The sequence below is a fragment of the Solea solea genome, chromosome 1, assembly GCF_958295425.1.
Source record: "Solea solea chromosome 1, fSolSol10.1, whole genome shotgun sequence".
Taxonomy (NCBI): domain Eukaryota; kingdom Metazoa; phylum Chordata; class Actinopteri; order Pleuronectiformes; family Soleidae; genus Solea; species Solea solea.
This window is the reverse complement of record NC_081134.1, coordinates 22,032,911-22,049,181: the sequence shown is the minus strand read 5'-3', so window position 1 is coordinate 22,049,181 and position 16,271 is coordinate 22,032,911. Positions and strand designations below refer to the sequence as shown.

The 16,271-nt window shown below is 42.1% G+C and overlaps 1 protein-coding gene across 3 annotated transcripts in view; it reads right to left on the bottom strand.

Annotated features, from left to right (window-relative positions):
* Window positions 1–16,271, bottom strand: part of LOC131456171 (disco-interacting protein 2 homolog C) — an 84,219-nt gene that overhangs the window by 19,165 nt on the left and 48,783 nt on the right. For all 3 annotated transcript variants that reach the window (XM_058624235.1, XM_058624244.1, XM_058624252.1), the window contains exons 6-20: window positions 13,574–13,744; window positions 12,870–12,989; window positions 11,660–11,857; window positions 8,403–8,494; window positions 7,181–7,291; window positions 6,468–6,591; window positions 4,724–4,833; window positions 3,894–3,996; window positions 3,542–3,606; window positions 3,164–3,257; window positions 2,900–3,019; window positions 1,958–2,072; window positions 1,460–1,599; window positions 1,169–1,305; window positions 846–1,054 (exon numbers count right to left, since the gene is read on the bottom strand). In XM_058624235.1, the coding sequence (XP_058480218.1) occupies window positions 846–1,054; window positions 1,169–1,305; window positions 1,460–1,599; window positions 1,958–2,072; window positions 2,900–3,019; window positions 3,164–3,257; window positions 3,542–3,606; window positions 3,894–3,996; window positions 4,724–4,833; window positions 6,468–6,591; window positions 7,181–7,291; window positions 8,403–8,494; window positions 11,660–11,857; window positions 12,870–12,989; window positions 13,574–13,744 (1,909 nt within the window). The remainder of the gene's footprint in view (window positions 1–845; window positions 1,055–1,168; window positions 1,306–1,459; window positions 1,600–1,957; window positions 2,073–2,899; window positions 3,020–3,163; window positions 3,258–3,541; window positions 3,607–3,893; window positions 3,997–4,723; window positions 4,834–6,467; window positions 6,592–7,180; window positions 7,292–8,402; window positions 8,495–11,659; window positions 11,858–12,869; window positions 12,990–13,573; window positions 13,745–16,271) is intronic.

Here is a 16,271-nt window from a genome sequence, read left to right as displayed (position 1 = left end):
CACACACGCACAACCACATAAACGCACAACCGCACACACACGCACAACCACACACACACTCACAAACACACATGTATGCACACACACACACACACACACACACACACACACACACAATTGTTCAATACGATATATAATACAATAACAAAATTACATTACAAAATGAAATAATGCGTTTTTTTTATGCAAAAACACGACACACGATAACAATAAAATAATTTCTTCTTCAGGTTCTTAACTTTGTTAGTATTTTGTTTATTTTTGTGATAACTGTAAAAAATATGCTTTAAAATAGGCTTTCTGTTTTATTGTGACTAATCTAAGCCAGTGAATATTTGTATATTTGTTCACATTTACTGAAAAAAAGATGAAAACATGACTGATGTTGCAATTTTTCCCCAGAAAATTGCAAAAAAAGTACATAAAAATGTCTTGATGTTAAAAAAAGTATTTGCCAAGTTCACAAAAAAATTAACACAACCAAAAATTTTACAAAATGTGTTAATAAAAAAGTGTAAAATAGTTCCAAACAAATTCAAGAGTATGTTACAAAAGACAGTGATGCAACAAAAAGTGTAAAAATATATAATTATAATATTAATAATAATATAAAATACTGAAATCTTTCATTTTCCCGTTGACAATTTCTTTTTCTTCAGCTACTTAACTTTGCCTCACAACTGTGCTTAGCGCCACCGTCAGGTTTCATGAGGTACTACACCACATATTATTTTAATATAAATATTTAAGGCTAGCGTATTGTAGATTGTATCTCATGAGATTATGATGTATTCCCATCAAAAAGTTTGTTATGATTATAACAAATGAAAAACATTAAGTCGTACCTGCCCCTGTAGACAAACTTCATCGGCTCCACAGCGAGCGCTGTGGCAACGATGTCGTCGGCATTGTGCCGGCGCCCGCCGACCACCATCAGACCGTCCATCTTCCCCGCGACAAAGATCAAACCAGCGGGTCCGATAAAACCCAGCAGACCCGTCCTGGTGAAGGGAAACTCGCTGAAGGGGGCGCCGCTGTGCGACATCGGGAAAACCTGACGCCCAGATATCGTAGACGACTTTGAGTCAACTAGAGTCAACTAGTTGAGTCAACTTGTCTTGTTGACTGAGTCAACAAGACAAAAAAATAAAAGATGTCTCGCACTCACCTCGAACGTGTTCTTGGTCATGCCAGCCAGACCAAAATATGAGGTTCCCGTGGCGACGGTGCAGACGCACAACTCCCCGATCTCGTCAGTTTTACAGAGCAGAGGGACACCTTCAGGTTTGACCACACACATCAAACCTACAGAGGACAGAGGATAGGGGACAGGTTACAGGAAGTGAAAGGACCAGGATCAGGATCAGGATCAGGTTTAGGTTTAGGTTTAGGTTTAGGTTCAGGATCAGGTTCAGGTTCAGGTTCAGTTTTCAGGTTCAGGACCAGGATCAGGTCTCACCTCCAGGCATGACGGTGCCGACGTCCTGCAGCGTCAGGACGGACAGCTTCTCCTCTGAGTCAACCCGGATGACACCGTGACTCAGACCCTGCATGGACAACACGCCGCGACCTGGAGGAGTGCTGCCTTCCTCTGACGGCCTGCAGGGGGCGACAGTGAGCAACTCTGTGTTTTTATTGGAGGTTTGGAAAGTCAGGGTTTTTTGTAAGAAAATTAGTTTTTTTAAACGTTGGGAACTTTTTAAAAATTTAGGAACATTTTGGGAAACTTGGAGAAAATGTATCAAATTCAATGAATCTTGACATTAAAAATAACATTTTGTAATATTGGAAACCATTTTGAGACAACGATCCAGGGCCAAATCAAGAGAATTTTAGTTTTTTCTAAAAACTATGATAAAGAAGAATCTTTAAGATAATTTTTTGGATTTTTGTTTGCATGATTTATTCACCACAGCAGTGTGTGTGTGTGTGTGTGTGTGTGTGTGTGTGTGTTCACCTCTTGATAGCTACAGTGAGGGCCTCGGGGGAGCTGGCACACGGACAGATGACCTCCGGCTTCAAACCTTTGGTCTGGAAGACGTTGAGGAAAGCGTCGCAGGACGAAATGGACCCTGAGACAAGAAACACACACGTCCAAATCAAGAAACAACAAGAGACTCACACGTCCAAATCAAGAAACAACAAGAGACTCACACGTCCAAATCAAGACAACAACTAACAATTATTTACAAATGTTTCAGTATAATCATTTCACAGGTTTTTATAGTTTTTCAGGTTTATTTCTGCGCTCAACACAAATGTCCTCTGAAGTTTGTAAACCACTCACTCTCCCACACACACGCACACGTATTGTGAGTACACCAAATAATGAAGGGTGATAAGTGTCATGCCACATGTGAATGCAGCGGACGCCTGTGCACACGCTCGTCTCAATGTACAAATGATTATTTACTTTATGATGACGATATACATCATAAACATACATATATATTTATATATATATAAATATATATGTATATATATTAATATAATATTATATATTAATATTAAATAATAAAGCTGTTAAACTCAAAATTCGTCATCATAAAGTAAATAATTATTTGTACATTGAGATGAGCGTGCGCACAGGCGTCCGCTGTGACCCCTCACTATTTGATTACCACAAACCCTACAGTGTGTGCCTGTACGCTCATGTAGAACAGTCACACGTGGTCTTCATGTCACGGCATAAAATGCCCCTGATAGCACACATGCACACACACGCATGCACGCACGCACGCACGCACACACGCACGCACGCACGCACCAGTGATTTTCTCTCTGGACTTTGGTGTGGGAGAGTGAGTGGTTTACAAACTTCAGTTTCCTGTTGTAAAAGTCTGTCTCACAGTGAGATAAAGACGTGAACATGTGACGTAGATGCTGTGTTGTCACTCACAGGGATTTGAACCATCAGCCACCACCAGCATCCTCAGTGAGCTCAGGTTGACGTCTCTCTGGTCCCGGTGAGCGACTAGAGCCCAGTGCATGTCCCGAGACTTCACACACGCTACCTTAGCTAAACACACACACACACACATTAAAGTTACAGTAAGTCTATATTTATTATCATTATTATTATTATTATTATTATTATTATTGTTGTTGTTATTACTATTGTAAAGTTTGTGCAGTGAGATCATGAAACAAATAAAAAGTTTACCTTTGAACTGACAGACTTTTTGGATCCAGGACAGAGGGTTGACTTTCATGAGAGCGTAAGGAATACTGATGACATGCATCATGTTCATCACACTCTGACACACACAGACACACACACAGACACACGCACGCATACACACACAGACACACACACGCACAGACACAGACAGACACAGAGACACACAGACACATACATGTACACACACGCATACACAGACACACACACGCACAGACACACAGACACACACGCATACACAGACACACGCACGCACACACACACACACACACACACAGAGAGGTGGGGGTTAAAGGTCAGTTCAATGATGTCAACATGAATGAATGAATGAATGAACAGTCAGAGGACAGAGACGTGTCTTACTGTGAGGACAGCATGCCACAGTCCCACGTCCTTCTTCAAGTCTAACACATTCACTATGGTCTCAGCTGCAGAGGACAGACGGAGGACAGACATCAGTGTGTGTGCGTGTGTGTGTGCGTGGGTGTGCGTGTGTGTGTGTGTGTGTATGTGCGTGCACGTGTGTGTGTGTGTGTGGGGGTGTGTGCGCGTGTGTGCGCGTGCGTGTGTGGGTGTGCGTGCGCGCGCGTGTGTGTGCGTGTATGTACGTGTGTGTGCGCGCGCGCGTGTGTGTGTGTGTGTGCGTGTGTTTGTGTGTGGGTGTGTACGTGTGTGTGTGGGTGTGTGCGTGTGTGTGCGTGTGTGTGTGTGTTACCTTCTGTGTAAGAGCATGACTGTGTGAGCACCTGACAGTGCGTGAGCATGGATATCCTCATCACTGTGACGCCGAGGACGCTGCCGTCCTTACAGGTTTTATACTGCGCACACACACACACACACACACACACACATACACACAAACACAAACAAACACAGACAGATAGCCTTTAATGTCAGGGGGTTTTCACCGACGTGTCACCGAGAATGTTCCCATTCAATTTTTAAAGAATAAAAATGATCAAACTTTCAAGAAATCCCCATCGCTTTATAATGGGTAAAACTTTGGAAATAAACTACAATATCTCTGTGAAAACTCATTAGATTTGAACATAATTTGGCATGTATGTGCAGGACTGGGCACTCTATCATGAGTCTAAGTCTCATCTGGATCTGATCCGGATTACGGGTTTGGCGTCCATTTTAAACGTAACATGGTTCAGTCCCATTGAAGACCTCAGTGACGTCTGGTTCAAGGTTTTTATGACGATAATCGGTGACGTTTCTCACCAAAGTAAGACGTGAAATATTTGAACACACTGACAAGACGACTGCCAGGATACACAGTCAATGAAGCATATTATGGGATGCTGTGCCGAGACGCCTATTGTTACTATAGAGTCTTGTCAGTTGTTTTTAGAATCATCCATTTCCTCTTTCATCATTTTTCTCTTCAATCACAGAAACACCAGAGTCCACCTCACTGCGGCTCATAAAGGCACGCTACATACAATTCTGATAAATTCAGTGGTCACACACAACACACACACACACACACAGTGTGTGTGAGACTGTGTGTGTGTGTGTGTGTGTGTGTGTGTGGTTTACCTCAATGTAGGCAGTGTCCTGGTTGGCGTCCTTGATGTGTGGGAACCAGTCCCGCGATGGTTTGGAGAGGTGTTTGGATTCAGCGACAAACCACAGCACCTTGGGCCAGCCTGGACACACATGCACGCACACACACACACACACACACACACACACACACTTAATCAGTCTGAATTAGTTTGAAACAGGGTTTGAGACAAATTGTCAGTGGAGTTTCCATGTTCTCCATTCCCTGTGTGTGTGTGTGTGCGTGTGTGTGTGTGTGTGTGTGCGTGCATGTGTGCAGTTTGAGGTTAGATTATCCAGAGAGTTCACTGAACAGCTCACTCTCCCACACCAAAGTCCAGAGAACATGAACATCACAGGGACACAGAGAGAATTCAGGGCAGAATGTTTGTTTGTTTGAAAGAGCAGCAACAGCAACTGTGTAAAAACTAAACTAAACTACACTACACTACACTACACTACACTACACTACACTACACTACACTACACTACACTACACTAAACTAAACTAAACTAAACTAAAGACGGATGTTTTGAGTCAAAAACCTCTCTCTCTAAACCCATCATGTGTCTCCTCCCATTCATTGTCCTCCTCTCGTCTCTCGTGTCAGTCGTTCTTCTATTGATTTCCATCATCACTGCTGACTAAAAACTGATTTGGCTTTTTTTCGCTCAACAAATAACAAGAGTTTTTAAAAATATGGGGAGTGAACAATGTGTTGTGTTCTGTGAGTGATGGACGATTCATTTTTGGCAAAAGTCTGAGTTAAATGGAGCATTTTGCTTTTGTATATTTATTTTTTTTACTTCTCCAGTATTTTAAGTTAAGTGTAGCACACAACTGATTTTGTTATTGTTTACGTTTTTGAGCAAAAAAAGAATTTAACATCAAATTTCTGTCTGTCTGTCTCTCTCTCAGTGTGTGTGTCTCTCTCTGTCTGTCTCTTTTTCCTCGTGTCGTCCATTACTCAGAGCAGCTGTCTGCAGTCATCAATCTTCACATTTATCCTAATGAAGGCTGCACTGAAACAAGAGAGGTGTGTGCGCGCATGTGCATGCACGCGTGCATGTGTGTGTGTGTGCAAGTGTTAAAAAAAAACATTTTTCAAAACGTTTTTCACTTTATGACAGTTTTTTCCAACAGGAAACTCAAGCTCACTCTCCCTCACCAAAGTCCACAGAGAAAATCAGTGATTTTAACATCACACACACACACACACACACGCACACACGCACACACGGGAGTTGTTAATCCACTGCTGTCTGAATCACTAAATTCTAATGTCTGATTGAGCAAATTAGGCTTCTGAAGTCCTTTGTTCAGATTGACCTCAGTGACACAAAGTGACCACACGAGGCAGCAGAGGACCAGCAGCTCCTGTGTCCATGTGAGGTTTGGTGTTGGAGAGTGAGTGGTTTACAAACTTGAGTTTCCTGTTGTAAAAGTGTGTCTCACAGTGAGATAAAGACGTGATTGTGTTTTTAAGTTATAGTAGACTTGAGCAGGTGTAGGTTTAATGAAGTCAGCTTCGGCCGCAGTACCAGCGGGGCCACTAGATGGCAGAACACACAAATCAGTCAGGTCAGTAGCCCAGAAAAACAGGAATGTTTGTTACTAAATGTTCACGTTTGACTTTAAATTGAGAAAGACTTCCTGATGATTAACACACACATAAACACACACACACACACACACACACACACACAAATACACCCATGACTGAAGTGTGTGTGTGACCTTTGAACTGTGGGATGTCTCCTGTGGGACTCTTGGGTAATCCTTTGTGACAGACGTCACTGGTCAGAGCCACTGTCACGCCGCAGCTGCCCAGCAGGAAGCCAATCTGTTGACTGCCGGCGTCCTGGAGAAAGAGCAGCAACATCAAATATAAACCTGTTTTCTTACTCACTCACTCGCTCACTCGCTCACTCGCTCACTCGCTCACTCGCTCACTCACTCACTCACTCACTCGCTCACTCGCTCACTGGGCTCCTTTCCTCCTCAAACTGCTCGAGAAACCTCTGACATTCAAATCCAAGTTTAATAAACATTAAAGGGTTTGTTAAAGTCTTTTGACGTGAGGTTGTATAAGTTAATAACATGGCAGAGAATCACACACACACACACTTTAATCATTTAACAAAAATATTCACCTCATAAAACAGTTTAAGTCTGCGATGTTTTTAAGAACACAATCACGTCTTTATCTCACTGTTACACAGACGGATGGAGGCAGCAGTGTGTGTGTGTGTGTAAAATCACTGATTTTCTCTATGGGCTTTGGTGTGGGAGAGTGAGTGGTTTTAAACTTCAGTTTGTTGTAGTTTGTCTGTCTCACAGTGAGATAAAGACGTGAAACATGTTCTTAAAGACATCAATAGTGCTTTACCTTTAAACGTCAGCTTTTACCCTTCGTTTAAAATGAATTCTTTCCTGTGCTGAACTCTCACCTTCCTGGTCAGAGGAACTTCTATTGGCACAGGTACGACCTCAGCCAGCAGGCAGCCGTAGAAAGCGGCCATGAACGCAGCGGGGTCATTGTTTGGGAACACAAGCGCCACCTACAGATGGAACAAGACAAACAACAAACGTTAGAGTGATGAGAACAAACTGATCTGTAACGTCTCACACGTCTCTTGCGTGTGCATGTGTGTGTGTGTGTGTGTGTGTGTGTGTGTGTGCATTAGAGTGAAGCTATAGTAAGTGCAGAGAGCACCTGAGTGCGGGGCGGTGTAATGATGGTCTAACAGGACTAATGTTAGAATAATGTGACATGTGACATGTGTGACTGGAGACGTTCAGATTTCAGGGGGCGGAGCCACAGTCTCCTGGAGTCCTGCAGCTGCGAGACTTTTTTACTTCGCATGAGCTAAATATATTAAAACCCTGAACCTGGATGCTTTAAAATCCACATCTGAAAGTGACTGAATCTTCTCTCTCAAAATCTGCCGCAGAACTTCTATAAAAATAATCAATCATTTCCTTTTCCTTCGTCTGTTGATGATAAATGTTACAAAAATATATGTAAGTACAATCACTATTGTCAGAAAAAAACAGTAGAAGAGGGAAAAAAAAGTCACTAAAATCCTTATTTAACTTGTGTTTTCCATCTGTTTTCTTAGTGAAATGTAAAATCTTTACATCTAAATCTAAAGTTTAGTTTGGTTTTATATTGTAATATTTCACTTTATTTAACTCTACTTCCAGCTAGGTCACATTACTGTACAGTAGAAGCAGCCAGGGGGGCGTGGCCACATGTTACACTGTTACCAGAAAACGTTAATTTCCCCTTTGATCGCAACTTTTCATGAAGCCTCGACGTGATGATCAGCACGTGTCCATGGTTACAGTGTGGAGTTAATTAAGTCCATATGTCAGCCACACACACACACACACTGTGATGTTTTAATACAAACGGAAAGTTCAGAGACTTCAGAGGAAACTGTGTCCAGCTGTTTCTGGACGACAGTTAAAGGATCACAAAAAAATTAAACGTCAGGTTTCAATCAGTGACACAAAGTGACCACACAAGGCAGCAGAGGACCAGCATGCTCCTGTGTCCCCGCCTCTAAAATGACTGATTTTCTCTCTGGACTTTGGTGTGGGAGAGTGAGTGGTTTTACTTGTTATTATAAAAATGTTCTTGTTCCATGTTTGTTTGTTGAAACTCACCCGGTCTCCAGGTCTGACCAGTGGTTCCTGTTTGGTTCCCAGTCTGTGCAGCAGGTTGTAGGCCACCTTCACACTCCTGGACCACAGTTTTCCTGCAAGTAAAGATAAAAAACCTGTTATCACACAGAGGAAACACTATGATATAATACTGGACGTCCCCACATCAAGTACCTGCAGATATTATAAACAATCCACAGCTTCATCGATGATGAAAACAAACTCTTGGTCACATGTCTGATAGTAAGAGCCTGTGAGTGCAGCCGTGTGGAAACAATCACACACTCTGTAACTGGATCTACACAAATACTTTGCATACAGACACGACCGCAGCACTGCGCTATACACACACACACATATACAGAGTGTATTATTATAATTAAACAAAACAAATGTTTGCCAGTCAACTCAAAAAATGTGCATTTAGACTCATATTTTGGGATAATAACTATAACTACTATATTTATAACTATACTTATACATAACTATATTTCTCTGACCTATATTTTCCAAGCAGCTTCATTTCTCCTCGAGTTAGAGGTCAACTTTAAACATTAGAGTCACTTTCAACCATCGTCTGTCTGTGTCTGTGTGTGTGTGTGTGTGTGTGTCTGTCTGTGTGTGGCTGTCTGTCTGCCTATGTTTCTGTGTCTGTCTGTGTGTGTTTGTGTGTGTCTGTCTATGTCTGTGTGTCTGTCTGTGTGTGTCTGTCTGTCAATCTGTGTGTGTGCGTGTGTGTGTGTGTCTGTCTGTATGTGTGTTTGCGTGTGTGTGTGTGTGTGTATGTGTGTGTGTGAACTAATGAACAAGGTGAAGAAGAGTTTTCTTTCGAGGAGAATTCACTGTTAGAAGAAAGAAAGGAAGACAAAGAGATACAGGGGAGTGTCCACAGAAATGCAGAGGATAATTAAGAAGAACATTTTTATATTTTTATTTTCATGTTTACGAAAACCTTATTTGTCTGGAAACAGAAGTTAACATATAAGCAAAATAATATATTTGAGGACACATTTTCCCCTGAAACGTAAAAATAAAATGACGAGCATTTTAGCTGCAGATGTTGATCTGTGCAGACCGAGGTCTGGCTTTTTAGGACGACGTGACGTCAAAGATGAACTTTTCTCACAGAAAACTGACCAAAATCGGTAATTTCATTTAATTTAATAACATAGATTTAATGTTCTGAAATGAGATGTTTCCCCAGTTTTGAGGACAGCACGGTCAGTGAGGACACTCTGGACGTCCTTCAGGAGGACATCATGTACATGTTTTATTATCTGCTTAAACTTTGTTCATTTTAAAGACGTCAATTTCTATTTTGTCCTCATTTCTGTGAACAGAAAATCCTGCTCCACACGACTGCCTCGGGTTAGCTGTAGCCCTTTCTTTGTGTTTCGGGGTAATTTCACATCCATCGTTTAGCCTTTTCTTAAACTGAGCTTTTGTGTTTAATTAACAACGATTCATGTCCACCTCATGCTAGCTACAGTTTGGCTAGCTTTACAGGTGACAGTTTGGCTCATTGTAGCTGTAGTTTTGTCTCTTTTCTTTAACTGGACTGTTGTATTACATGTTTTCTTTAAGAAACAAAGCAAGCGTTGGTTCATGTCTTAAACTGAGCTTTTGTGTTTTGTTCATTAACTTTTGTGTTTTGGGGTAATTTCACATCCATCCTCATGCTAGCTTACCTCAAAAATTGACTTTTGTCGTCTTTAATTGTTTTTAGTTTAAGTTTCGTGTTTTATTTACTAAGCACTGATGGTTTACATCCATCCTCGTGTTAGCTTACCTTGCAGGCTAACTTTACATTACATTACATGTCATTTAGCAGACGCTTTTATCCAAAGCGACTTACAATAAGTACATTTAAACATTTGGGTACAAATAAGAGCTAGAAGTAAGTAAGAGCTTCAAGTAAACCAAACTATGAAAGTTTGGTTTACCAACTTTAGCTATTGTCTGTTCTTTAAATTGTGTCTTTTTATATATTTTATACATGACAAATCCAGTGAGCAACGAACCTTTGCTCTCAACAGTCACGGAACTGCTATAAGTGACCCAACTATTTAGTTGTCCACTAAAAAAAAGCCTGAGTCAGTTTGGCTAACTTTAGCTGAAGTCTATTCTTTGATTTGGCCTTTTTTATGTAGCCTAGCATAGATTTCTTGTAGCTGGCTGCTGAATTGTGACTGTGGTGGGAAATGAAGAAGCTCCATCATGTGTTGTCGTGCAGATTTAAGTCAAAAGTCTCTGGGACTTTCTGCTTTACAAGGTTCCATGTTGTGGTGATGAAGACTTTGTATGATTTTATTTTTTATTTTAAGTCTGGAGATCGTATCTGTCCTCTCTGATATCGACAGTGTTCACCTGAGAGGTTTGTCACGAGTCAAACACTGTGTGTGAAGAATGTGCTTCTGGACAGATTAGAAACACACACGAATACACACACACACACACACACACACACACACACACACACACACACACACGAATACACACACACACACACACACACACACACTCTGGGCTCACATGAAACCTGTGTTTGTGATAATGACGAGTATCTCTCCTGACGATTATCATCAGCGTGGTGAGGGTTGAGTTTAAGGACAGCAGAGACATCGCTAACATGTCTTTCCTCTGTGTGTGTGTGTGTGTGTTGGGGGGGGTAACTTGACAGGAAGGAACAAAACAAAACAAGTTTGTCCTTGTTGGTGGACATCAAAGAGACAACGGTGCAGGAATGAAAGATAAAGGAAGATGGATGGAGAGAGAGAGAACGAGAGAGAGCACAGCACACCACGCACACACACACACACACACACACACACACACACACACACACATAGTCTCACCATGTTGTCGTGTCCTGATTGCTGGCTGAAGACATTTCACAATCTGGTGAGTGTTCACATCATCTTCTTTCAAATCACACACACACGTGTCTCTCACACACAGACACACACACACACACGTGTCTCTCACACACACAGACACACACACACTGCACGTTGATGCTCTTTTAAAGCGTTGTTGTCTGACAGATGTGACAGCGCCACACACTGGACAAAAGGCAAACTAAACCTAATATCAAAAGGCCACTCATGTTTTATCCAGATTATTGTCATTTTGGGTGGTTTACACATTCATTCATTCATTCATTCATTCATTCATTCATTCATCGTCTTCTGCTGTATCCTCCACATGAGGGTGCAGTCCATCACAAACATCCTCCCGACCCCGCAGGTTCTTCCTCTCACCGTAGGTCAGCACGTAGACTGTTTTCCCGTTGGTGTCCATGGTGGTGAGACAGGGGGCCTTAGGGGAGATGGTGCCCCACCTCTGCAGGGCCGCCTCCAGGGATGGAGGCCAGTTAGTGACCACGCCCAGCTGCTCGCCTCGCAGGGCCACCATCTGAGTGCCCTCCGACTTGGGCTGGTTCGGGTCCGGCTGCTGGACTGAAGGAGAGAAGAAGACAAGATGGACGTGAACACATGATCATGTCTTTATATCACTGTGAGACAGACATTTGTAAACCACTCACACACACACATGCACACTCTCCCACACACACGCGAATTATTGAAGCTTCTGACGGGAAAATTCATCATGTCATCTGTGGACTATGTTTTTATATCACTCAGCTTTAAGGAGAAAAACTCTTTTGTTTGCAGGTGGTTCCTGACGACTGCAGCATGTGTCACTTTAGATTCACTTAGATTAAAGCTTGACGTGACATTCACTCAGTGAACAGAGACGCAGCCGAGGGTGAGCAAACGTGAGCGAGTGAAACACAACTGAGAAAAGCTGATTTTAGCCATTTAATAAAAACTTCACCTACTGAAAATGTACGTTAGATTAAGTCTACAATGTTTTAAGAACATGTTTACGTCTTTATCTCACTGTGAGACAGACTTATCCAACAGGAAACTGAAGTTCGTAAACCACACACTCTCCAAAATCTTTGGGTTAAAATCAGTTTTTAGTTTTGTACCTGTCGACCCCCTTGCCTCAGGAATCAAAGTCAGCTCATGCAACAACATTTAAAAAGATTCCAAACTATCATTTTAAAAATGATGGTCGTCCTGATTTTAATTATCTGGAGTTTCGTTTATTTTAGATTCAGATTTATTGTCATTCAAACAGATTAAAGGTCCAGCCGCACACGGAGTCAAATAACTCATAAATTAAAGTAATAACATTTCTAAAATGGATGAATCAATGAATAACAAATAAATTAATAAGAAATGTAAAACCTCATTATGGTGATAAATAAAACACATTAGTGTCACTGTTATTGGATTGATTCGCTCGGTTGTGCATTTTTCTTCGTCTTCTGTTTGTTTTTCATTTTTACTTTTAAATGATCAACAAACGAACAACCAAACTCATTATTTTGTGTGAAAAAAACAAGTTGTATCAGAGCTATTTATAGATATTTAAAGTAAAGAAAAGTGCCATTTTTTTTACCCTCCAGGAGTTCCTCGAAGTCGTCGACAAAGAACTCTCGCAGCGGCGGTCGCTTGGGTCTCTTCAGCGTGTTGACGAGCTGCTGGATTTTGGCTGAAACTCTGCTGCTGACTGGAACACCTGAGGAACACAGACACATGCTGTTAGTTTCTATTTTTGATACCTGTCTTTTGTCACAAACAAACCACTCACTCTCCCACACCAAAGTCCACCAGTGACTTGAATCTGAACGTTGGATTTCAAACACTGAAGTGACTAAATAAGACATTAGAACTTAGTGATGGAGGCAGCAGTGGATCAACAACTCCTGTGTGTGTGATGTTAAAATCACTGATTTTCTCTATGGACTTTGGTGCGGGAGAGTGAGTGGTTTACAAACTTTAGTTTCCTGTTGGAAAAGTCCATTAAATACTGACAAAAATCGATGAACATATTTTGAATCTTTAAATTAAGCTGATGATTAAATGATTGTGTGTCTGTTAGGCTTGTTTGAGGCATAGGGGGCACTCAAATTCACTTTAATTCATTTAATACATTCACTTAAAATGGACAAAACTGTAAAAACAAACTGTGACATCGCTGTCAAAACTCATGAGATTTGAACTGAATTTGGTTTGTGTGTGCAGGACCGGACTCTCAGCGACGTCTTCACAGATCAGGATTCATTCAGTCACGTATATGTCAGACACTTTTCTTCCTCTCACCGTCTCCGGTCTCCATCAGCTCGGCGTTGCCGTACTTGGGCGTCTGTCTCTGGGCCGCGGTCTGGGCGCCGGGGACTCGCTCCGCCTGGATCCCGTCAGCAGCGTTGGTTCCGGTGGTGCTGGTCGTGTTGTTGGTGTAACCGGTGACGTCCGGAGGAGCAGAGTGGTTCTCTGAGAAAACACAGGGGGGGGGGGGTTTCCAACTTAAAAGTGCTGCACAGAATCGTCTTTAACTGATTGTGATCTTCATGCTCGTGTCACGAAATATCAGAAAATGTCAAACAAAAAGTCGGAAAAGGTTCTCAAACTTCTTGTTTTTGTCCACAAACCAAAAAAAAATTCAGTTTTCATGATTTCTTTGATTATACGGAGCAAAGAAACTCGAAAAGATCTCAGTATACGCTGATGACACTGCTATAAAAACACGGCACTAACTATTTCAACAAAGGAGCGAATATAGTTTGACTTATTTGAAGCACGCACTTACTTCTAGCTCTGGTTTGTACCCAAATGTTGAAATGCACTTATTGTAAGTGGCTTTGGATAAAAGCGTCTTTTAAATGACATGTAATGTAACATAAAATGTGACGTCAACAGACAGATGGTCTCTGATTGGTCAGAGAGCGTTGTCACTGAAGAGTCATGAGTGCAACACAAGAATCAAAGCTAACAATGCTGTAGATCAAAGTTCAAAAGACTTAAACATCCTGAAAACATGTGTTCATCTCTAACCGGGATTTATCGATTAATCAATAAAAATAATTAGTTGGACTTCCGGTGGGAACACCGTCAAGATGGCCGCATAGCGAGAGAGCTCCCGATTGAGTCAGAGTAATTAGAGAAATCTCCCCATACAAACCATATAAATCATTCCACTAAAACAACGATAAGACAGGGGATATAATCCATAACTCCACTCCACAAATAAACGACTTCCGAAGACAGGTGGGTGAGAAAGATGGGACGTAGCGACATTAGCAGCAAACAGGCTTAAGCTAGCAAATAACGCGGTGTACTGCGGAGAAATGGCCGACTTGGAACTGATTCTACGAGAACTAAGAGGGTTTCGCCAAGAAAATAAAGTACAATTGGAGACAATAAAAGAAGAAATTGGGAAGGTGAATACCAGACTGGATGAGGCGGAAGGGCGAATTGAGAAAGCAGAAGAGAGGATACAAAATACAGAGGTAGTCATCATGGCTATGCTAAAGCTGCACACCAAGCAGCTGGATCTGGAAAGTCGCTCCAGACGCGAGAACATAAGGATTTACGGGGTGCTGGAGGGGTCAGAGAAAGAATCAACATCGATGGTCTCATTTGTGGAAAATTTACTCCGTGAGGGTCTCGAACTAACTGAAGACATGCCCGACCTGCAGATTGAAAGGGCTTATCGGTACGTGGGACCGCAGCCGCCGGTGGATGCGCCGCCACGCTCCATCATAATTAAGTTTTTAAGTTTTAAAACCAAAGAGACATTACTCCGCAAAGCATGGCAAAAGAAGGGGTTCACTTGGCAAGAAAACCACATAAACCTGGATCACGACTATCCACCTCTAATACTTAAAAAACGGAGAGAATATACAGAGATACGCAAAGTGTTGAAGGAAAACAAAGTTCAGTTCCAGACTCTGAGACATGACGACGGAACCAGAACCTACGATACATGTGATGTTTTGTTTGTTTGAGATGGTGCGCTCCCCAGTTTTGTTTTGTTTGTTTATTGTTCTCAACTAGATAAGTAGTGGTCCGTAAAAGTAAATTCCAGAAGGGCAATATGGACAAAATCATGAGGATTTTCTGCATCCATCCTTTCCTGTGACCTTGAATGACTACAGTTTTATTTATTGTATGTGATGGAAATCTGCCTTTCTAAATAAAAAGATAATTTCAAAAAAAAAAAAAAATGAGTTGATCAATCAATAATGTAAATTTGGGCGACGGTGGATCAGCGGTTGTCTTTCAAATCAAAGGTGAGAGTTTGGAACCTCGTCAGAGCAGTTACTAAAAACTAAAATCACTGATAAAACTGATCTGATCTGTGTTAGAACTGATGTGACACACAGACACAGACACACACACACACACAAACACGCACACACAGAGAAACACACAAACACAGAGACACACACACAAACACACACACAGAATATCAGCACTGCAGCGCTCAGCGCAGCATGCTAATGACTGCTAACATTCATGTGTTCAGTCTGCAGTGACCTCATCACATCATGTGATCTGTGACCATAAGAGACGAGGATGGAGAGAGTAGCTGAGGACGAGGACGAGGACGTGATGAACGAGCGCCTCCTTCACCAGCTGAATACAGATGAGTGCAGCAGAGGAGGGTGATTCAGGGACACGTCTGTCTGCCTCTGTGAGACAGACCCAAGAAAGAACTGAGACAGACCCGAGACAGAACTGAGACAGACCCAAGAAAGAACTGAGACAGACCCGAGACAGATCCGAGACAGAACTGAGACAGACCCGAGACAGACCCGAGAAAGAACTGAGACAGACCTGAGACAGACCCGAGACCGAACTGAGACAGACCCGAGACAGAACTGAGACAGACCCAAGAAAGAACTGAGGCAGACCCAAGACAGACCTGAGACAGACCCGAGACAGAACTGAGACAGACCCAAGAAAGAACTGAGACAGACCCAAGACAGACCCAAGACAGAACTGAGACAGACCTGAG